General features: G+C 38.9%; 3 protein-coding genes, 1 long non-coding RNA gene and 1 pseudogene across 7 annotated transcripts; 1 reads left to right on the top strand and 4 right to left on the bottom strand.

The window, feature by feature from the left end:
• Positions 1-2,788: 2,788 nt before the first annotated feature.
• Positions 2,789-3,370, top strand: LOC103628147 (uncharacterized). The gene is made up of 4 exons (XR_002261919.2): positions 2,789-2,882; positions 2,977-3,051; positions 3,149-3,202; positions 3,292-3,370. It is a non-coding gene; the product is annotated as an uncharacterized lncRNA (long non-coding RNA).
• Positions 3,371-5,411: 2,041 nt separating this feature from the next.
• LOC103626254 (uncharacterized) lies at positions 5,412-9,574 on the bottom strand. The gene is made up of 10 exons (XM_008646651.3): positions 8,906-9,574; positions 8,304-8,814; positions 7,823-8,205; positions 7,277-7,740; positions 6,927-7,195; positions 6,475-6,815; positions 6,325-6,396; positions 6,172-6,234; positions 5,973-6,077; positions 5,412-5,887 (listed from the first exon to the last, which is right to left on the bottom strand). The coding sequence occupies exons 6-10, from the start codon at positions 6,781-6,783 to the stop codon at positions 5,516-5,518; spliced, it is 921 nt and encodes a 306-aa protein (XP_008644873.1). The 5' UTR covers positions 6,784-6,815; positions 6,927-7,195; positions 7,277-7,740; positions 7,823-8,205; positions 8,304-8,814; positions 8,906-9,574; the 3' UTR covers positions 5,412-5,515.
• Positions 9,575-9,726: 152 nt separating this feature from the next.
• On the bottom strand, positions 9,727-13,685 carry LOC100216685 (uncharacterized). Of its 4 annotated transcripts, none has more exons than XR_566523.4 (15): positions 13,434-13,685; positions 13,275-13,328; positions 13,045-13,095; positions 12,888-12,953; positions 12,757-12,818; positions 12,586-12,664; positions 12,352-12,456; positions 12,130-12,240; positions 11,872-12,009; positions 11,713-11,787; positions 11,491-11,611; positions 10,497-10,670; positions 10,339-10,413; positions 10,069-10,272; positions 9,727-9,976 (listed from the first exon to the last, which is right to left on the bottom strand). XR_566523.4 is itself a non-coding variant. In XM_008683047.3 (15 exons), exons 1-15 carry the CDS (start codon positions 13,473-13,475, stop codon positions 9,854-9,856), a joined length of 1,461 nt encoding a protein of 486 aa, XP_008681269.1. In that variant the 5' UTR covers positions 13,476-13,685; the 3' UTR covers positions 9,727-9,853. The 4 variants fall into 4 exon arrangements, 3 of the variants coding, with proteins under 3 accessions (XP_008681269.1, XP_020408693.1, NP_001136564.1); XM_008683047.3 differs by having other exon boundaries at positions 10,516-10,670; XM_020553104.3 differs by lacking the exon at positions 12,130-12,240 and having other exon boundaries at positions 10,516-10,670.
• Positions 13,686-14,685: 1,000 nt separating this feature from the next.
• Positions 14,686-19,657, bottom strand: LOC100282849 (uncharacterized). Its single transcript, NM_001155755.2, has 15 exons — positions 19,390-19,657; positions 18,519-18,569; positions 17,929-17,979; positions 17,761-17,826; positions 17,634-17,695; positions 17,042-17,120; positions 16,856-16,960; positions 16,647-16,757; positions 16,417-16,554; positions 16,047-16,121; positions 15,836-15,956; positions 15,600-15,754; positions 15,435-15,509; positions 15,152-15,355; positions 14,686-14,969 (listed from the first exon to the last, which is right to left on the bottom strand). Exons 1-15 carry the CDS (start codon positions 19,426-19,428, stop codon positions 14,853-14,855), a joined length of 1,449 nt encoding a protein of 482 aa, NP_001149227.2. The 5' UTR covers positions 19,429-19,657; the 3' UTR covers positions 14,686-14,852.
• A 1,283-nt stretch (positions 19,658-20,940) lies between these two features.
• On the bottom strand, positions 20,941-23,497 carry LOC109939668 (uncharacterized; annotated as a pseudogene).
• Positions 23,498-23,546: the final 49 nt, after the last annotated feature.

Consider the following 23,546-nt stretch of genomic DNA (forward strand, 5'->3'; position numbering starts at 1 on the left):
ATATATAAAATATACCCATTGGAGTTGATATATATGCATATTGGCAGTATGTGTATGCTCATTCATACACAAGTTTGTGAACATATATTAAGCATATTTGAATTGTTCTATTTACTTGCATAATTAGTTTACACTCCTGTTCATTATATATAAATACATACAGATACTATTATTTAAGCAAATGTTATTTAAATATTCATGTTATTTGAGCTAAATGTTTTTATTACTATGAACCAGTTATTAAAATCTGTTGTATAGTTAGTTGATGCAAAAAGGCTCTTATTTTATCCTGTTTCATTTACAATTATATGAAATATTAAATCAATCTTTATGCTTGTATATAACTATTGTTCATTAAATGCTATCGCATAAATGTAAAAGGTAGTTTAAGTTATGTAATTCCACTTAGCATTATATAGTATGCATTTCAGATAGTTATAGTAAAAATTAGTTCTTTTTTGGCATATATTCATGCATAAATCAATGTATTTAAAAACAACTTTTTTTCTGCAGATCTATTCAGTATTTAATCATGAAGTCTGTTGATCGCCTGCCCAGTAATCCAAAAAGATTAACCATTGAATCCAGTCAGGAGGTTTTTTCAATTGACATTTCCAGACGTACAAGATCCAGCAGCTCAGCTCACCAAGATGATATTCCCCAAAAACAGGAGCAGAATGAGCCACAGCCAGCCCCAATCCATCGTTTTCGCAGAAAGGCGTTAGCTTGTCGTTTAAAAAGAAAACCTCCTGCTCCATCCACACTGTCAGATGACGATTTCATGGAGGCTCCATCGTTGAAGCGCCAATTCAGATCTGCCTCACCTTCTCCTTCAGAACAAACCAGTGCAAAGAAGTTAAAAGTACCTTCTCCTCAAGTTCCTTGCGTGAAAAGAAGTCCAAAGTCTAATATCATTACAAAAAAAACTCTCCTAAACAAAAGACTCCTAGAAAATCACAGGTAACATGTATATATTTATGTTTATTCATGTGTTAATTTTGGTATCCAATCAAGTTTGTATTTTCCCCCCTTTAAATTTATGTATATTATTATCAACAAATATGGTGTTTACTTTTTTTTATTGTTGTAGCGTAGTTATTTACAAGCATGTAATAATTATCCCTTGTTTGTAAATATTGTATCATTAGTTCTAACTATATATATACTTTGTGTATTAATGCATATTCATTTATGCTTCCAGAAACTGAATATCCGCTGCATTCCCTATGATGTTATTGTATCATCTTGGATAATGAGCGATCGGCAGCGCGATGCTGTCGCTAGGTTGGGATTTTCAAGCATATTTGATTTGCGAACTGATGCCTTAGAGAGCCGATCACTCATCAGGTGGTTGATGGATAAATTGGATCCTCATGACATGACCATACGCCCAGGGGCTGGCAAGGAACTGAAAATAACAAAAGATATGGTTCATCTGATTTTGGGTTTGCCATGTGCTGGAGGAGGCAGGGAGTTTATTGATTGGTATGGCGAAGTGGATGCTGCTGCAAAACTGAGACGTGATCTCAATGTTGGTAAAGAAGAATTTGATGTTGTCAAGCTTCAAGACAAGATAGTGCTTGACAACGATGATGAGCTATCAATTAGATGTTTTTTTTCTGATTCTATTCAATCGGCTTCTTTTTCCTTCTGCTTCTTGGGGCATTACAAACAATGAGGTACTCATGACTTCAAACATGGCCCGAATGTCTGATATTGACTGGTGTCAACTAGTTTACACGGATTTGTGTGATGCTGCCGCACGTTGGCATAAAAGGAACAAAACAAACATCACAGCAACAATATATGGATGCTCACTCATTGTGCTGGTAAGTATTTTTTTTTGTTTACTGTGCATATATATGATATGCAAATAGTTGTTATGTACTAATTTTATATATTTGTGCATTCCTTTTTTCAGATTTACTACCTTGATCACCTACATCACCCTGCATCTCCTGTTAACAAATATGGTACTCCACGCATTAAGTTTTTTGACAATGAGACCATAAAAGAGTTGGCTCGTGGTGACAGGCGCCCCCCCCCCCCCCCCCCCGTAAAACTGGTGAACCATTCGGTTATGCAGAGGTTAGACATAAACAAATTTTTGTCCTGTTATGCAGATGTTAAAATATTATTACTGCTAACTGTTCTATATTACTTTATACAGTTTCGTAGCCGTTCAGAAACGTGTTACGTCATTGCTCCAGAACGGCCTGCTTCTGCCGTTTTCAACATATATGTGCCACGTATCAATAATTTGATTGGCAACAAGTTGCAATGTTTGCCCTCCCAGCAGCGTCCAATGTTTCAATCATTGTTTGATGCTCATGACAAAGAGGTGGATAAATACTGTGATTCCCTACAGCTGAGCCATCAGATAATTGTTTCGAAGCAGATTGAACTCTCTGAAACATTTGGTGAAATGATCGATGAAGTTCTGAGAGCTGCAACGCAGCGCGATTCACAGCCAGAAGGTTTTAGTATTTATGTTTATTTTTTTTAAACTAATCAAGTTCACCAATTATTTCCTGTAAAATAATATATATATATTAATTTATACTGATACAAGCAGCAACATATTTTTTCAGTGTATTTCATTTTTGAAAACTGTATTTTATTTATGCATCCTGATAGTATATTGATGTAGTTTGCAAATGTGTATGTTTAACCATTTTTTTATAACGATACATTTATAATGCAGTTATATTTCAGTAACAACTACTAAATTATTATATGTTCCAAATGTAGATAACCCCCCCACTACCTCAATGCCTCCATCAAATGATCCAGTATCCACACCAACTGTTCCAACACCTGATAAACAACAACATGATCAGGAAAGCCATGTTCCTACTGATCATATCAAAGTATCAGATGATGTAAGTTTTCTCATACAAACTATATACACTATGCATATATTCTATTCTGCATACAAGTTACTGTTTACTCAAATCTCAGTTGTTTTCATTATAGATTGTCAGTGGGAACGTCTGCAAAAAAGCTGAAGTTATGGATGCCCCTATTTTTGACAAGACTCCAACATCTAATGTTTGACTTCCATATATCACAATTATTATAATTTCATTTACAATGTATGCAAGTAACATTAATATATATGCATGCTTTATTTTTTTTAAATCCCCAGGCTCCCACAACAGACAAGCCTGCTGCTCCTAAGTTAACACCAGATATAAATAGTGTAAGTACTTACACCTTCATCATATTATGCTAATATTAATTATTCCCTATGTTTCATTACGTTTATATTAATAAATTTATTGGTTACAGGAAGGACAAAAATCTGTTACACATGATACTCCTGTATCTGGTGCACCTCTGTTCGATAAAACCCCACTGACAGATGTAAGACACGTTGTCATTTTCATATTTTTCCTATTTATACACTAAGACATACATATTTATGCAACTGTTTACTAACTTTTATTCATATATTAGGCAACCACTGACCTGGTTGCAAAGGATAGTTCATGTAAAGCTGTGGTCGCTGAACATCCCCACGTGTCACGTGAAGACTGTGCTCGCAACCTGCTTAAGTTCATTTTGTCAGGAAAACTAGATCTGAGCATGTATGTATTAGTTATTCAAATTCCAATTAAGTATAATTAGAAGAATTGTAATCAAAGTTTTTTCCCCAGGTCTATCATTAATTTTGGAGGATTTGGAGGGTCTGTCCTTGATGTTGTCCAGTCGTTTGGTCCCAACAAATGTCTTGAGAATACTTTCATGCAGGGATTTATCGACTGTATTCGTCAGGATGATGTATTATACAATCCAGATTCTGTAATAAACACTCTAATACTGAATGTCAACGTTGGGGTAATTGTTTCTCCACAACTTTGTATATTATTGCAACACTTACTGTATAAATATATAATACTAATCAATTTATTTTCTTTGTCCAGACCGTTTTGAATATCGAGGAGTTTGAACAACACAGTTCAAATCCACAGCCCTTCACAACATCACTTCTTAAAGAACATCTTGAACCGACCCTACCTTCAGATGATGTTCTTAACCAGATTAAATTGGTTAGTTCTAATCATTTTCATTTGTACAAATGTTAGAATGTACTTTTGGTCACTAGTTTTATGCTGTATTAGTTTTAATTTTTCATATGCATAGTATAAATCATTCATAATTTTACATATATATTTAACAAATCCTGGTTCCTATGCTACGCCGAAGCCACTGGACCCTTTATGCAATCAATTTTGAACGTCGTCGAATAGACATCTTAGATTCAAATCCTTATGGTACATTGCTTGGAGGCACTACATGGAAACAAATCCATAATGATCAAATGGTGATAAATGGAACGAAGATACCTTGGTCCAGATTAATAATGAGAAGACTTAGCATTGCCTTACATGAAGCTCGACCTGAGACAACTGTACCAAAGTTTGGCAACTACAAGATTGGGCTCCTTCCCAATTGTCCAACCATGACACCAGGGTCAAATGATTGTGGTTTTTTTGTCGCAAACTTCCTCCGCTACTACGATTTTGATGATGGCGACTTATCAGAATTTTATACTCCGGTATGTCACTAAATTAGTCTTCTAATCTTGCATATATTACTCCTTCAGATTATATTCTACCATTAATTTGATATTATGGCTATTTCAGGATGAACCATTGGACCAACGTGCCTTTGTTCTGCATTACCTTACCTTTCATCGCAACAACATGGTTGCCCCCCTTCCTGCAGAACTGCTGCCTTTCAAGTATTCTCCAAGGATACGCCGCTGTTTGAAAGCCAAGACTTAGATAGCATAGTTGAACATGATTCCCTGTGGGATGCACAAAACTGTTTATGTTACTTGTTGTCACTTATGTCAGGCCTCTGATAATGTGTTTGAAACTCTGTGTGCCACTTATGTTCAATGTGGCTAATGTCTATGCTACTTCGCATCAGTTTTTATCTGAAGTGTGTCAAACATAATTGTTACCAGAATGTCTATTTATGTTATATGTTAACAAATTCTATGCTGTTTTCATCTGCAGTTTGTGAGTAGGTTAATCTTTTTGCTTCCAATGTTTGGCTTATTTGTATTATCATATTGTTTCAATATTCAAGTTTTATGCATAATATATACTTCCTTATTTTATATACATTAGGTTCATCTTTTATACATTTTCACGCTAATTATGCTAATTGTAACAAGTGTTTATGCTATATCATGTTTGTTGTATTTGAAGTGTGAAACCGACGTATGCACTCCCATTTGATTAGTATTGTTAAGTGTATACAGTTTTATATAACATTAATGTCCAGACCTTCCGATTGCTAAACGTTCAATGCCAATTTGTTGTACATATTTAGTTACATAATTTGTGTAATTGTCTATATTTACGCAACATTTTATAGTTTTATATCAACGAATTATATAACCCTGTCATGCAAACTATTTAATTTCCAACAAACTAAAGCATAAGTCATTGTGCTATTACAAGTTTCTACTAAATCGACCACTCTTTAGTCACACTTCAAATTATTCGCCCAAATCCATATGCTCATCGGCTTCTTCATTTTCCACTTCTTCATCAATACGATGTTTTTTTGCAGTCGATGTTTCATTCCACTGTGGAGCAGTTGTTTTATTGTTTAGTCTTGATCCGGCTGGCCGTCCTCTCTTTCGATTAGACAGTTTTGCTAGCCTTGCCCTGTTCTCTTCCACAGACAGACATGTTCTGCTGTTATGCCCATCTGCTATTCCACACAAATGGCATCTCCTATTCTTCTTTTTCTCTCCTTTCACACCTAGTCTCATAACCCTATCTTCTGAATTTTTGATTGTCCGGCCCTTTGGTCTTGCACGATCCGGCATACTCAGATTTATAACATCCACATTAAAATTCAACCTCTGCATAATAATAGACGTTACTATTTAGTATACGCATATTTACATATATTTATACCAATCAGTAAAATCATCTATCAATGCTCACCTTTTTAGCTTCTGAGGATGCAGCAATATGTTCAATTTGTTCATGTGCTACGTGACACGGAGAACTTGTATCACCAACCTCATGTGAAATTCTCATGTTGTCCTCCTTTAAAGCCCAACCCAAATACATCAACATTTACATGCAGCATAAATATATATTTTCATTTTAGACAAATAAACAATATTATTTTAATATGTACCTGGTTACCAGTTGTTATTATTGTTAACGCATGTTCACATCCAGTCCTGGTGTTATGCGAATCCTACAAAATATTATTTGCTTATTACATTGATATTATATATTCATTATATACAATACTTCATGCAAGCTTATATATATATCTTTTACATACCTTATTATGACATGTAATTGTATTGTCATCTTCCATCCCATCGCCAGCATTATTTTTATTCAACTCTTCTTCCTGGTACAAAATAACATGTTACTATGCATAATTTATGTTACAAATAGTATAACACTAAAACATCTGAAATATTATTACCTTGTCTTCCTCATTATCACTAACATCTGTTGACTCATTACATCCAATATCTGGCTCCAATCGGCTTAGAACGACATCGAGCTCATCCAACACATCCATTGCCTTATCGTACCCTGCTTTTGACATACACGCCTGGCGAACTACTTTCATTGTTTTCGTTAACAACATTTTCTGTCTGTATGATTTAGTAACTCCATCCTTCCCCCTGAAGCTCTTATCAATTCTTTCAAACGGAACATCTTTTCTTGATGAGACAGTGTACCTTTGCAATATATACTTTGAAGGTATCTTTTCAACTTGAAGATGCATGAAGGCTCTTAAAAGATGAACACACAATAGACCTGAAAACATGAAAACGAACCATTATTTCAAAAATATACATTAATTTGTACTACAATCATCAAATTATCTATTATCCATTTTTTATGCTAACCAACATAATACGTACAAACCTGTATGTTCCCACTGTTTGCACTCGCATGTATACTCCCCAGCTTCTATGTCTGCTGTTATCTTGAATTGATGTTGTCCCCACACAATTTTGTTAGACCGTTTTGTATGCTGTACGATCCATTCATTATCACATCCGTCTGGGTCCTTTAATATTTTTGTATGCAGTGGCGTATTTCATTGATTCCTCGAATCTATTCATAACAGCTCTTGTGTACGCTCTTGAGACTCTCACTTCGAACCTATACAATGTATCTGTTGTCCTTGGTGCCTATAACACATTATTATCATAATTAAACAAATTATTTACATAATTGTATGCAAACCGTTATTGCTAACAAGCACGACATACCTTGCTCACCAATGCCTCCTTTGATTCTTTCATTTTCCTGCTGTGCAACATTTTCATCATTTGTTTAGCGAACTCATGCAGTGGGGTGTTCGCATCTACATGTGATTGCTTCACTAATCTGTTCATGCTCTCACTTCGTTGTGTAGATACCATTACCCCACAGAAGTCATTTTTAAAAAATGCAAGTATCCATTCTTTTCTTATTTCATATAATTTGCGTAGAGTCATATCTTCATGAAGATTGAACTCCTCTAGCATCATTTCCCAGGCACATTCAAACTCATGAGGAGTTAATGGATGATGTATAATAGACTGGAATGTGGTTTTAAAATCCTTAACAGCAAACCTGGCATATATCTCATTCAGGAATGGCATAAATCTGTTCTGTACATGCCATAAGCATAGTCTATGAACTGTTTTTGGAAATACAGTTCTCAGAGCAATTGGCATTGCAGGATCTTGATCTGCAATTGTTCACAGATTATTCAGTTATTTTCACAATAAATTAATTCACTGTTTTGCATAACAAATTTATATATCACATACCTGTAAGCATAACTCTTGGACCCTCGCATCCCATACATGTTTTGAATGAATTGAAAGCCCATTCAAAAGTATGTACAGTTTCATCTCCCAACAAAACAAATCCAAACACTGTACACTGCAGATGGCTGTTAGCTCCAACAAACATGCCCAGTGGTTTATCATATATATTTGTCTTGTGTGTTGTATCAAATGTCACAGCATCACCATAATCTGCGTATTCTCCCTGCATACTTGCGTGTGACCAAAAAATACTAACTATTTTCCCATCATCGTCTAGCTGGAAATCACAAAAAAATTGTGGATTCTGTTTCTTGCATTCTCTAAAGAAAGCCAAAAGTTTGGCTACATCATTTGAGCAATTTTCTCTTCTCCTGGCTGCCCTCCTACATTTGTTTGCACATAAAATTGTTACACACACATTTACTATAGTAATATTCCTGGCTATTGATATATACACATGTAACGAAAAAGTATTGCTTACATGTTTTTCAGATCTTGAGCTGTTACCGGTACGTTCTTCGGCCCATCATGCATTTCTGATATGAAATCAACTATGCAATGCTGCGGCACTCGGCTATCATGCATTGCATCCACAAAATTTATGAACTCAGCATCCCTAATTTTGTTGCAACGTAAATGTTGTTTCTCTGCTTCGTCAGTTATGAACTCATGTTATGCTCCAAGTTTACCAGTTCAATTTTTGTAGCTACAACCATTTTGTTTTCATCATCATATATTTTTTTAAATTTTATTCCAGCTTTGCATTGTGTACGCCCCGATGATCTATTCCTCATCCTAGGTGTATCATTAGATTTTGCTGCACTTTTACCTTCACGTGAACAATTTATCCACTTACTGAATGTCTTCTCTCTGTATTTCTTCAGTGGAAATCCAACTTCATATGCATACCTTTTATAGAATTTATATGCATCATCAACATCCTTGAAAGTCATCCCTACCGTTGGCACTATAGTTGGATCAATGGTTTTTGCCTGCTATTTCATTGTCATTTTTGTTTGTACCATGGAATATGTTCACAACAATATAATCAATCAATAATCAAAATGCATCGATTGGACTTACATGTGAACGCAGTATCTGTGGCGTATCCATCTTCCTGGAGCTAATATTGGACATAGGAGGTCGAACCCTTTGTTCTCCTTCTTCCCCTATGTTCATCTCGGCGATCTCAGGACCCATTAGAGCAGGCGGTGGTGTCACCAATGAGTTACCACCAACTCCACCCTCTGTCTCTGGATCAAGACGAACGCCATCTCCTTCCATCGCCGGCGACCCTCCAGAGCCGGCCATCTCCAACTCCGATTAGTTATGCAGGCTTAGTGGTCTTTTTTTCCGAATGAAAGTAAATCTCGGATACTATTAAAGTAACTGCATCCACGTTTAAAGGGTCTCCCCATTATTTCCGAAACCGTCCCGATATTATGGCGACGTCTTTGTCAAACTAAAATTCATAATATAAAATTTACGCACAATGACACAACGTTTTACGCCAATCGGTATATAATGTTTATGCATCTATTCTGCCGCTTCGGTTTTATGCCATATCTTTCAACATCTTATGCTTCATGTTTTTTTACCTTCTGCACATTACTTACCATGCAAGATCCATAATTTACGCGCCCACGTATCCCAGTAATCACGTTTGCATGTGGCATATATTCCCTTTAATTCCGCGCAATTCCCTTACCATTCAAACAACCGCGTCACGGCGCCGTCTAACCTGCATGCCGTCTCTCAGCCCCACGTTAAAACACAGGCGCGCCTGTTCCATCGGCCAGACCGGGAACCGACCTGGGCTTCCTTGGGCTCCCGTTATACCTGCCTATATATATATATATAATTAGTTGCGTTGGACTAAAATAGCCGTAACAGACACAACAACAAAAGAAAAAGAAAAACTCAAACAGTTTCATACAGGAATCATGCATTTGGAGAGGTCTAGGTTTTCTCCGAAGTACAGCATTAAGTTGTGGTACAATACAGAGATAGAAGAAGAGGAGCTGAAATCTGTTAGTCGCGAAACTCTTCCATGAAGGCTCGATGAAACGCCACAAAGCTGGAGATGATCACCGTCATCGTCTTCTTCTCTTCGTGTGGCAGGACCGTGCATCTGAAATGCCACGTTCCATGCATCTCGAGAAGAACGTAGCAGAGGAGCATCGTATCAGAGCACCAGAAAAGAAACAAAACGCGACTGAAAATTTTGGTTCTGTGACCGCGCTCACCTGTCCAAAAACAGAGCCAGGCACAACGACGATCCCGGTGGTTTCGAGGAGGCGGAGGGCGTAGAACGCATCTGGCTGCGTGTTGCTTGCCTCGGCAGCTGCGACCGCCTTCTTTGGCAGACGGACTGAAGGGAACACGAACACTGCTCCTTCAGCCTCGCTACAGGTCACCCCTTCCAGCCCGTTGAATGAGCGCACCATGGCCTAAAACATGATACGTACGTACTAAGAATCAGAGACGACAAGACTGAATGAATCCAAGACGTATACCTCTGCGCAGCGAGCGAAAGATGACAGGACGCCGTCTCTTTCGGCCTGGTAAGAGGCGTACGACTCGTCTCCGACCTGGAGAAAAAAAAAAGAAAAGAAAAGGTGTCTTGCCATCGTTTGCTATAGAGCTGGGAAATCAGAATGCGAGGACGGCATACGTTTCATTTTTCTTCCGACCTGTGGCGGGTTCATGACTAGGCTCATGAGGATCTGGCCGGAGATGTTGGAGCACGAGCTTAGGGATACAACTTTGTACACTTGTTTCTTTACATCAGAGTTGAAGCCAGTGACTTCCATGTAGCCTCCCCTTCTCCCACATTCACCATAATATCCTGACCGCAGAGAGTAAATTGTTTCAGGTTGATGAAAAATCCTCGTTGTATGATATTTATGCTATCATCAAACTGCGTTCTCATTTTTTTTATGGATAGGTTCTCACTTAGAGGTGTTTGGTTTCTATAGACTAATTTTTAGTTCATAGAAACCAAACACCCCCTTACATACATTAAAGCAGTGACGGAGGTGAGGGCGGGGCTCAAGCCCTTCCTACCGCTATGGGTGTAATCGGATACGGACGTATATTGTTGGTACCATATTTATTTTTATATTATCTCTTTGAATTCGGATCGGATATGGATATTGCCGAGTTGTACCGGATAAGATTACAATTGATATTGACATCTTAAATATCCAACTTTGAGTATACTGATATGGATCGGATACTAAATACCCGGACTCGAATACGGATCGGATTTCAGCCCTATTAGACAATTCAAATTCGAATACGGACGGATAATATCCGTACCATTTACACCCCTACTGCCGCTCCCGAGCCTATGCCTATGGAGAACCACTAAAGTCCCTCTAAAATTTAAAACGTGCATTGTATAATGTAGAAGGGACTTATATCCAGTAGCGGTTTATTTCAGTATCTCCTTGTTTTTTTCTGGCTTTGTCCCTATATTAAAGTAATACCTAAATTACACCACTTATTTGTATGTATATTATGTTATCATCCTGAGGTTTCTGATGGGCAAGGCAAAATTTCAAATTTTATTTATGCTTCATCTTTTGTTAAAATGATAGACCAGTAGAATAATTCTAGAATAGGGCATAGCATAGGAAAGAATGGAAGCAGTCACTGTCGATTACCATTAGAAACTGAATGGAAGGACACTAAAGATATGTCTCCTTCGCCGTACCCCATGGACCGTGCTATCTTCTTGAAAGAGTGAAATCCCTTCTCATCTGCGTAAATATTTTCCTGGTAAACCTAGAAAACAAGGTTTCGTCGGGATACGTTATAATTCTAAGACGACGCAAATTAAAGATTTGATTAAGCTACCGCTAGGAAGATACAACAAATAACTTTACCTCGTCTGCTAGAAGAACAAGATCTTCATTCCTGCAGAAATCCACAATCTCACGCTGATTTTCCTCCACGAGAACCTATGAAGAACACATATGATCACATTTGGACTATCATTATATAGAAACAAAAATCACGTACGAGTCAGTGATCAGTAGATATACATGTCCAGTAGGGTTGCCTGGATTTATAACCACAAGCCCCCTAACAAAAACACCCATTGACCGGGCACTATCCAGCTGCTTCTTCAGGTCTGACATGCTCACTCCCCAGCCTCTTGACTCGTCAAGGAAATATGGCACCTGAGAAAGTAGACATGTTTTGCTTAAAAAAAACTGGTATGGCATAGTAATTAGTAACTGCTGTGGGTTTTCTCTCTCTCTCTCTCTCTCTTTCTTTCTGGTAACTGCAGCAGTACATACAAGAGTAGCGCCCTGGAGAAGCATAGCACTCGTGTACAAGGAATGCGATGGAACTGGGCAGAGGATGCCGTCTTTTTTATCCCGTATCAGCAGGTGCATCATCATGTGAACCTGTTTGAGAAGGAGCGACACAAACCATCTTTCACTGCTAGCTAGGCTTATTGTCTAATTGTGATCCAAAGCGCCTGCACTCTGCTCTGCGCGACGAAAAAGAAAACGTACCGGCGGAGCTGCTCCATCTGTCAGGAAAATGTCATCCGCGTTACAGGGGAAATTATCTCGAGCGGCTATTCCAGCGGCGATTATGTCGCGCAATCCTTCAGTGCCCTATGATTGTGTCGAAACATTTCAGTTTAGTAGCAAAAATACAACTAGGCCAAAAAGTAGTTATTTTAGGACAGAGGTGCTGTGTATCGTCGAAATGAGAGGGGAAAAACAAACAAACAGGAATCATGCCTGAGAGTGGCTATATCCTCCTGTTGCTCTCCCGGGAAAGAGGTCTAGAATCTCCCGTGCCCTTGCTATCGCACCAGAGCTGCAGCACCAGGGTTTAGCAAGGGAATCCCATACAAACAACTTCTGGTGCATGCACCATATATACACTTATTAGATGTGTTCATGTGTTACCTGAACAAGGAATTAGTTCCACTCTGTTCTAGAAGATGGGGATAGTCGCACAAGGCAAGAACCTGGAGAAGGGTACAAAAAAAAGTATGTATCTTTATATTGTAAGAGGGCGTGACATAATAATCAGGCACCTCTCGGAAGAACTTGTTTGGCCGCTGTCCCATGGACTGTGGATTGCTGAGGCTGCAATCGATTATCTAGCACACAAGACATGGAAAAGTCCAGTCTCGATCAAACGTAGTGGACGAATGAGGATTTTATTATGCTCATAAAAAATTACTTACATACCTCGCGGAAAGGGTGTGACTCCGGTTCTGCTTCTATCTCGTTCTGGATGCACTGGAAATCAAGAAAGAGGACGGTATCAGGTGTGCCGTACGCATGGTTTTGGCTCGGGAATTGGGCGAGGCGATCCAAGGCCGGTGATCTTTCTTTTACAGCTAGCGAGAGACCTTTGACATGCACGGTGCGTGACGACGGAATCTATAGTGACCTGCATCTGTGGATCAGTGGCGTACCTGCGCGCGGCGGGCAATGGCGTTGTCGCCGAGGTGATCCGCGAGAGCCAGCACCTACACAGGGGGACTCCAACGTGGCGCGCCCATCAGAACGGCGTTATTTCTATTTGGCCGGGGGTGGGAGGGGGGACAAAATAGAGATGGGAGGCAGGCAGCAACCTTTGGGTTTAGGGAGTCGACGGTGAGAGCGCAAGGAGTCATCTTTTGGTTCTTTGTACGCCGCCGCCGCCGCCCGCAGTCGAAGGCGAAGCAGTTGAGGCGGTGAGGTTTGGGAACAAGAAGAGGACGCCGCAGTCAGTTCGGTTTAGGTTCAGCACTCTTGGCTGTTGCACTGCCCGACAGTGCGGTTGGTGGGAAGCGTAGAAAAAATGCAGCCACAGCACGATGGAGATGCATGCAGGAATTGGAGAATCCCCGGAATCCAGGCGAACGGTGGGCGTTTAAAGCGTAGGAAGAATTACTACTACCCCACCAAACTGTGTCGTATCGTAAATCGGATCGTGTGGCGAGTTGAGTTTGGCTTGCTTAGGCTAATCACAGTGAGAATTTTATGTCCCTATTTCTAAAAATGTCACATCAGCTTTATGAATAAATGAAACAACATCTCAATAAAGAGTTTCATCTCACTATTTCATATGTTAACAAACTTTTTAAATGCTGCATATAAATAACCAGTAAGATTTACTTAATTATATGAATATGAAACAAAACGCTCTCAGTAGAGGTTTCACACAGTTTCTAAGACCTTGGAAACAAGTTAACATGATTTTATCCCCATAAAACCTCATAAAACTCTTCCTTTCTTAAATGATGTGACATGTCATCAAAATAACTAATGTGGCAGGCTAATTAATATATGAAACACCTCATAAAATCTCCATTGTGATTAGCCTTATAGCATCTCCAATAGTTAATATATGAAACACCTCATAAAATCTCCATTGTGATTAGCCTTATAGCATCTCCAATAGACTATTTATGTTTGGCTCTTTGTTTAACTTTATATTTATCTTTTCAAAAATATTACACTCTCTATATATAGCATCTTACTCTAACAGACTATTTATCTAGTTTTACTAGTCAGATGACTAGCTAAATTTAACTAATGAGAGAGCTAATTTTGAGAGTCAGATAACTAGTCTCTTGGTCTTGCTTTTAGATCCACAAAGAACCGTCATTCAGGTCGCATCTATTGCTTTCAGTCCACAAGTTCCTGAAGGAAGACAACTTAGGTTTAGGTCCACAAACACCTGAAAGGGACCAAGTGGCATTTTCAGCTAGCAGTGTAATATCGACAGAGATGGCTGATGGCGCCATCCTGGTCACGCTTAAATTGCGCCGCTAGTAGGACCCAGTGCCAGGCACAGTGCACACAATTCTCTACCATGTCAAGAACCCAACAGTGTCAATGAGAAGTTGTAAAACTAAAATTTTTATTTCTCCTTGATGAGACAAGACAACTGTTGCTCCTGTGAAGAAGGACCTAAGCCTTTCTAACACTGCCTCTTTCTGCGCTGTCACTGAGCTCTTCTACAGTTCTACTGAACCTCCAACTTAACTCACACACAGCGTAACAGTTTAGTCGCGGTATTCGGCCAAGAACGCCTCATGGAAAGCCCTGAAGCGGCTGATCACCGCGGGGATCTTGTCTTCCTGCGGCAGGATCGTGCATCTGATGTGCCATGTTCCAGGAACCTGCGAAGTACCAGCAAAGGAGCGGACCGTCGATCGTTACGACCGGGTTAACATGAAATGAAGTAGCTGTGACTGATTTACATGAAAAATGCATCGCCAAGAACCCACTATCCGATGCGCCACGAACCAAACAGGCCAGGCGCACAAGTACATTACAGTATGTAAAGGTTGAGTTGACTCACTTGACCAAATCCAGATCCAGGGACCACGACGATTCCAGTCGATTCAAGGAGACGGAGAGCGTAGAAAGCGTCAGGCGCTTTCTTAGCAGCTTTAGCAGCCTCGATTGCCTTCTGTGGCAGAAGAATCTGAGGGAAAAGATACATTGCTCCTTCGGCCTTGTTACATGAAAATCCCTCAAGCTTGTTGAATGCATCCTCCAACGCCTGTAAAACGAACAAAAGAAAAATCTTGAATATTTTTAAAGAAGACACTCGAGTGTAGTGGAAATGCAACCAGGCTAACCTTTGCACGACGAGCTAAAGACTCAAGGATTCCATCTTTCTCTGCCTTGTAGGAAGCATATGATTCGTCTCCAACCTGGAGAATAAAGCAATGATTTTTAACTGGACGATTTGGCATTTCCTAATTCCAACCAGGGCGTAATTTAAAGAATTCCATATGGCAGACCTTTGGTGGATTCATGACGAGGCTCGCAAGGATTTGACCAGTGATATTGGAGCATAGGTTCACTGAAGCTATCTTGTAGATCTGCTCTCTTACTGGAGCACTGAAGCCAGTAATCTCCATGTACCCTCCTCTTTTACCACACTCTCCATAGTATCCTGGTTGCAGCAACAAAATGTTTTGGATAAGCCAGTTACTTGGCCAAAAGGCAGATAAAGTAGCTGGTTATATAAATTTACCTTTGGAAACAGACTGTAACGATACTAGAGGGAGATCATCCTCGCCATACCCCATGGATCTTACAATCTTCTTGAAAGAGTTAAATTTCTTGTTGTCCACATAGATGTTCTCTTGATATACCTAACAATGAAAATGGCATTAGTGTTAGAGGCGTGGCAAATTTTTTGTGTTGTTCTGACGTCTAACATCAGCTACTTGCCTATCACTCACCTCATCAGCTAGAAGAACAAGGCCCTCATTTTTGCAGAATTTCACTATATCATATTGGTTGTCTTCAGCAAGAACCTACAAATAAATGAACCACTTCAATAAAATTTGTGTTTTGGTCACCAGCCTTGAAAAAGCATTCATTCAGATTTCAGAAGTCAGAATGATAAAAACCACATTTTTTCTACTCAAAAAGTTTTCCCTAAACAAAATAAGTATACAAAGTATTCACTAACTTAAAAACGGGAGTACAAGAAATACACACTTCATGTAATTACACTCAATTATAAAGAGTATGTTGTGCATAGGAAATAGAATATCTAAGCAAGCAGAGATGTTCTTTAACGAGAGAGGAGAAATGATTGGTACAAACCTGCCCAGTCGGATTTCCTGGATTGATAACCACCAAGGCCCTAACATCAATGCCTTTTGACCGAGCATTTTCCAGTTGCATCTTAAGATCAGAGATCTCCAAACCCCACCCAGTTTTTTCATTAAGGTAATAGGGGACCTGAAAGAACATGCGCTCGATTTTAGGTGTCATTGATACAATATTTAGTACTATAGACCATATTCTTCTGCTGAGCAAATGAAAGTACATACAAGAGCTCCACCATGAAGAGCTATGGAGGCTGAGTACAAAGGGTACTGAGGAATTGGGCACAGAATGCCATCTTTCTCATTCCTAATCAGTAATTGCATCATCATGTGGACCTTAAGAAGGAAGAATAAGGTCAAGATGAGACTTCAGTGATATCATGTTTATTCAGAAAATGTCCAGGACAATTGAAAGAGAAGTTAAAAATGCACACCCCAGGACTTGCTCCGTCTGTAATGAAAATGTCATCTGCATTTGCAGGGAATCCATCACGTGACATGATTCCAGCAGCAATTGCATCACGCAGTCCTTTGATACCCTAGGAAACATTAAAAAATCAAATGAAGCCAAGACTCCTCTCTCATTGTGGTCAATAAATATATCAGAGTGAGATGCCAACCTGACTGTGACTATATGCACCTGTTGCCCTTCCAGGAATAGTTGCAAGAATCTGCTTTGCTCGAGAAATTGCATCAGCACTGCAGTGAGACGACCCATCAAGTACACATAAGAATTTATGTATAAATGGGACACTGAACTACTTTTGAAAGTTTATGGCTAACAAAAATATTAAACAGTACGAAGAAAAAAAATCATCTTTGCAACTTGAAATGGTATCAAGGGAAATTTTAGGAAAAATTAAAGGGCATGCATAATTAGGCAATGATGTAATGGTTCTTCTGATGAACAGATCAATTAAACATGAGAACTCTAAAACTATCTTCCTAGGTATGTTTAATTACTGTGGAAGTTGAAGGGAAAAAGTTAAATACCTGACAGATCTCCAGGAAATTTTACTATTTATATAAATGTTTACTAATTTCAAAGAAAATGCCACAGCTTTGATTTTAAAGGAAGACAGATTGCCCTATCTCTGTATTTTTTAGAATTTTTAGGTTGCTTTGACACTGAAGTTGGGAAAAATAGCAGGATATCACGCACTAGATCTCTGAATTTAGGAGTTCTGTAAATTGAATGATGACGATATTCACCTGAACAATGATTTGGTTTCCTCTTTTTCCAAGAGGCACGGATGATCACAAAGAGCAAGAACCTGCAAGGTACCATGTAAATATAGAAGAAACAAAGGTGGAATCTGAAGGTAAAATAAACACATACCTCCCTGAAGAATGTCACAGGTTGCTGACCAAGAGATTGGGGATTCCCAATGTTGCAATAGAGGATCTGCAAGGGTACAAATATAATTGGAACGGACTATATAATTTTTGAAAAAAAAAGGAAAGATAAAGGCACTTTCAATGAACTTTTAAATCAACAGTTAGGTACCTCATCAAAAGGAAGAGACCCTGGTTGTGTTTGTAGTTGTTGCTGCAGGCGCTGTTAACAGAAAAAACAATGGGGCTACATTAAATCAATTTCGAAGCAGATCCTTAATGGCAGATCTGCCAATGGCATGGAGCGCACAAGATTCTTAATTAAAAGCATTCACAATGAGACATATAATATATGGTGAAAAAGATTATTGACCTTCAATAATTAGGAAGAATTTCATCAGGGAACAATTGCAAATTAAATTACTAATAAAGCAATATGGTTATTAGCAATCAAGTAGACTACATGCTTAATTACTTTCCTGTACCAAAATAGACTTCGAAAGCTATAAAGTAAGCTCTAACACAAATACATGTTTGTAAATTCAGGTACTGCACTATGCTGTTCTTTGTCAGATAGCAGTGTCAAAAGCAAATACTATTACTACAACAGTCTAACAAAACTCTATAAGAACATTGCCTGATTTAACTGTATTGCCTTGTGATAAGGTGAATAAACGATTCTTTGGGAACATGAACACAGTGATATATAACATACTGAAGTACTAGACTGCAAGCCTTGTTGAACATCAGTAGTCAAGATACCTGAGCATGGATGACAATCTCCCCACGGACTGCATACTCACATTTTAAGACCTGTAATAGTTATTAGTGTATTAGCTAGGCATGAGAAGCCACACTCGCCTTACCCAGAGAAGCAAAGCACGAAAGCTGTTGTCTTTGAAACAGATGGAAATCATGATCACACGACATTCAGCAGGTTTACAAAATAGGTTTAGTAACAAAGCACAGATTGCCAACAAAGTAGTACCTCAGATAGTCAGATCTCACAGAAACAATACAGCATCAACCTATATATATTGTGCAACAGAAGTGGGGCAGCAGTCCAAACAAATCGCCATATCCCCTTTTGAGTCAAAGGGGGAAAAGGATACTGACAGATGACTTAAACTATTCGGTCACGACTCACGACAAAACAAAACAAAAAGAAAAGGCACTATAGCAGCTCGAATCGCAGTCGCGCTGAGATCTAACTCTTGGTTGAGAGATAGCGATAGCGAGTTAGCGACTAGTGATCTGGGTATAAGGAACTGCACTTATTGCAAGCATATAAACGATGTAACTTTGCGCCGGTGCAGTGGTTACAATTATCCTAAAAATTTTATCGTTTGATTTATAAGTATAAATCAAAATCAGATCATCAAGAACAAGAACTAAGCACGACTTGTACCGCTCAACCAAATCAAGGATAATCTTTTCACCCCAAATTTCTCAATCACACGAGAGTCCAACCCGCGGCTAAGCTGAATCAGGGACACGCAGAGGGACGCAGAAGATCCACAGAGCCTCCTCCATCTCGTTAAAACCCAAACTTCCCACCGAAAAATCCATAAAAAATGGGACCTTCAAGGACCAGAAAGCTAGACAAGGGGGAGAAAACGGGCGGCGATCTCACCTTGGGGTTGAGGTTTTCCACGGTGACGCTGGCGGCCATGACGAACACGAATGGATAGCTTCGCAGCGATGGAAGTTGCGTCTAAAAGCCGGGACAACAGGCCGCGTCCCTCTCTCACAGTGCGGCTTCGTGGCGAATCGGCGCGGCAAGGCCAGATGGTTGGTGCTTATAAAAGGTGGTCCGGGGGCGTGCTCTACGTGGAGAGGGGACGACGGAAGCAAACAAACAAGAGGCGATTTTAGGCCAGTCGCCCGCCGGAAAGCGAGTGGAAGGAGACCGGGGGGCCGCCGACCACAGCCGCGGTTTTGAAAACAAAAAAAAGTCACTCTCTGGTTTTTGCAATAAAAAATGTCTCAGATGGACGCTGAAGATGGACTTGCTTGCCAATTTCCTCGTGCTATGTTCTTTATTTTAGAAGATGGAGGATTGCAAGTTTGGCACTTTTTTATATATATACTAGGTGTATGCCCGTGCGTTGCTACGGGGTCAACATGTAATGCTAAGATACATTAAGATAAGAAAGCACTATAATAAAATATATTGATATACAAAAACACTAATTGTTATTCGACACTTTTTATTAGCATCACTAAAAGGGGATGTTTACATACCTCAAAAAATATAAATATAGTTAGATAATTGTGTGTTGCTACAATTTTTATATATCACAAGTAGACCTTTTTAATGGAATAGTTATTCAAACATATTGTAATCCGAGAAGTCTCTATCCACTCCTATCCTCAGTTAAATAAACGGATGGTCCAAGAAAGAACGAAATGTTAGACTATACAAGATGTAGGATCAGCTACAGAAAAAGCAGAGCATCCAAATATCTTGCTTCCAAAATTCTAAGAGTTAGATGAAATGGGAAGGAACATGAGAAAACTGTGATAAACCACCGGCTTCCATACATGCTTCGGTTTATCATTTATTCAACAAAGTGTTCTCCCAATTTTGGCATGAGCTCCATAACTAATTTCTCAAACCGAGACAGATATTGTTGCAAGAGCGGCAAACCAGGCTATTCCAATGATAAAAACATATCAGTACAAGTTTATAGTATGTAGGTTTACTCAAGAAAAGAAGAAATTTTATATTTTTTGAATCTTCAGCATTACTGATCACTCAAAACTGAAGATGAACACATAGCAAAATTGTTTTCAAATCCTAAAAAGTCTAAAATTCGAGTTGAACATGCATCAAGCAGGAACAGAAGAAGTCCAAGGATTGGATCAGACCAGAAGGTCAAACCAGTTCCATATTTGAACACAACTACAAAACACATAAGCATGTAAGTTTCCTCCATTACAACAGCAACATAGTTTTTAAGAAAGCCCACAATTTAATGCACAGAACTTATTTCCTTGTTCTCATAATGGGAGAATGTATAACTTATTGTTCGCGTGCAATATCATTAATAGAAAATTAATATATAATAAAATGCACTAAGTGTATGAAGACAGGAAGAAGTGCTCCAACTAAAATAAGCCATTTTAAATAATAACCATACCGAAGGGTAAAACATTTATATGAAGTAATCAATCACCCATGTTCACTTGGTCTGTAAAAAAATTCTACAGAAGTAAAAAAGCTCTACAGAACCCATGATTCATGTTGGCCATGATAAATGTACTAAATATACTATTCCAATCACACAGAGATGGTTGAGATAGTAACAAGACAAAGATGTAATGCTTTGAATATCATACCTCTAAACTTTCATAAATGTATGAATCAGTTCACATACTATACCCTGTCCGCCAATCGTTGAACAGGGACCACCCTTGTCTGGGCTTCTTCAACTAAGTGAAGTATGTTAGACATGACAGTCTCACCACCAAGTCTTCTAACTTTGACAATGAGTTTACCATTCAAGTTAATACTTCCTGATGATACTGGGGAACATTATGCAAGCGTCGTACTGCCTGTTAAAAGTAGATGTTTACATACCTTAAAAGATATATAAGATTAGATTGTATCCATGCTTTGTCATTGATAAAAATAAACAATGATAAATATGTAGCGAATATTAATCAACATCTCAAAAAACACGTTGACTCCATAAAAGGATAGTATATTATATAAGATTTAACAAGAAAAGTTAATGACAAAAATTAAGAATGATCTTTCACAGATCATCATAGTTTAGATATTTAGATAACATAAGCATAAGTTCATTCATGAGAGCAAAATGATCAGCATCAATAAAATGGTTTATGCCCTTCAAAAGTTCTTTCATTTGCCATCATTATTCATGTGTTCTTTGTCATTCATGAGCCATCAAAGTTGTCTACCCTTGGCAACGACACGGTTCAAAAAGACAAGATCATCAAGAGACAACAACATGGGAATGCCAATTCCTTCCACTGCATAGTAAGATTGATGAGCTTGCCTAAAGATTTTAAGAAATCAAGAAGCCTTTCCTCATCCACGTGGATAAGGAAATGTTGGCAAAAGATAAGAGAACTGTTCGTCCATAAAAAATCAATCACATGTCATGCATATTAGGAGTTCTCCTGGTACATGAAGTATAAAAATTGATCTACAAAATATTCTCCATTGGTATTTCACCATTTTAATATAATTACCAAGCTCATCAGCAGACCAGAAATCTGACATACTCCAAGAAATTATCCATGACCCGGAGAACATCAGATCACGAAAATAGTGAGGCTTGGTAGCAACTACAACAGGATATTATCCATACTTGCCTTTTCACTCGAATTCTATTCGGCAGCTGCCATGATTTACAAATGCAAACTCAGAAAGTGCCTTAGCTCCCTTTCTATGTGTGGATTCTCCAGTAACAGCAAAGTGCCAAAGTGGCCAAACCACTGCATTATCCTCTTTGGATTTCTTGCAGATAGTTATAGGGGCATGTAAATTGTAAGCAATGAAAGCTGCCCCAAATAGCATCTCAACTAATTCTTGTTACATGGCAACCGTTCAATAGGGAATATAAAATATCACACTTAATTACTTAACTTGACTGAGGGACTACTAAAGCAGTCAAGAAAAAGGAGCAACAAAGCACGTTCAGGACAAAAGTGCCTTATTGATTTTGCTAGAGACTTAAGTAAGCAGACAAACATAGACATATGGAAATAATTGCAAGAAGTTTCAAGACAAACTCCAGCACTACATGCCCACACAACATTCAGAGATATAGGTCGTACCTAGATACAATTAAAAATAGGCTAAGAGACTAATATGATGTAATTGTCACTGAAACACTATTTTTGTTTCCTTTTTGTTCACAACAGTGTGTTACTAATTTCCATAATACAATGTTAGCAAATTTACATGATAGAGACACTAAAACAGGGTGAAAGATATGCCATTTACAACATAATAGTCCTTATAGACAACACAAGTTCAAATTGAGAATGTCGAGTTAGGGGCTTATTTTATATAGTTTTATGGCAACATATTTGGGCATATAAATAAAGCAAAACAAGATGTATTTGAGTAACAAATAAAACATAACAGTTTTAGCTCTTAGAAAATTTACCTCTGAAAAACTCCTTCAATATATGGCATTTTCTTGCCAGAATAGACCTAACAATTTTGGGTTTCTTATCGAAAAACCATGCGTAGCAAACGAGCAATGACATCTCGCCTGTAATTCTTCCTCTCTAAGAGATAAAGAAACAAGTCCCTCTAGTCACGGTCACTGAGCAAATGGACCAATGAGACAGTGGCACCAGAAATATAGAGCGACTACAAGTGAAGTATTACACATGCTAAGCAATGAACGAGGCGGAACTCGGAAAACATGGGCACATACAATAAAGAGGATGTAACTATTGTAAAACAAATATCCAAAGACAGTAGGCACATATACACTTGTAACTATCGAAGAGGACTCCTGCGACGGCGAGAGCGGGAGCGGCTGCGAGGCCGACGACACCAGCAAGTCGGCGGCATCGTCGCAGTCGAACGCGTCCTGCGAGGACGAGACCCCGCCCCCGTCGTCGGAGAAGGAGCGGGATCTGCGCTCGTACGTTCGCAGGATCATGGCATCCGCGCCGTCGTCGAGGCGTGGTGAGAGATAGGAATTGGGCATGGCTTGGGTGTGTTCGGGGTGGAGGTTGTTGAGAGCGGGCATAGCGGGTGGTGGCGAGAGGTTCGTGAAGGGGGATTCGCCGCGAGTGGGA

Source organism: Zea mays, chromosome 5 (assembly GCF_902167145.1).
Source record: "Zea mays cultivar B73 chromosome 5, Zm-B73-REFERENCE-NAM-5.0, whole genome shotgun sequence".
NCBI classification, from domain to species: Eukaryota; Viridiplantae; Streptophyta; class Magnoliopsida; order Poales; family Poaceae; genus Zea; species Zea mays.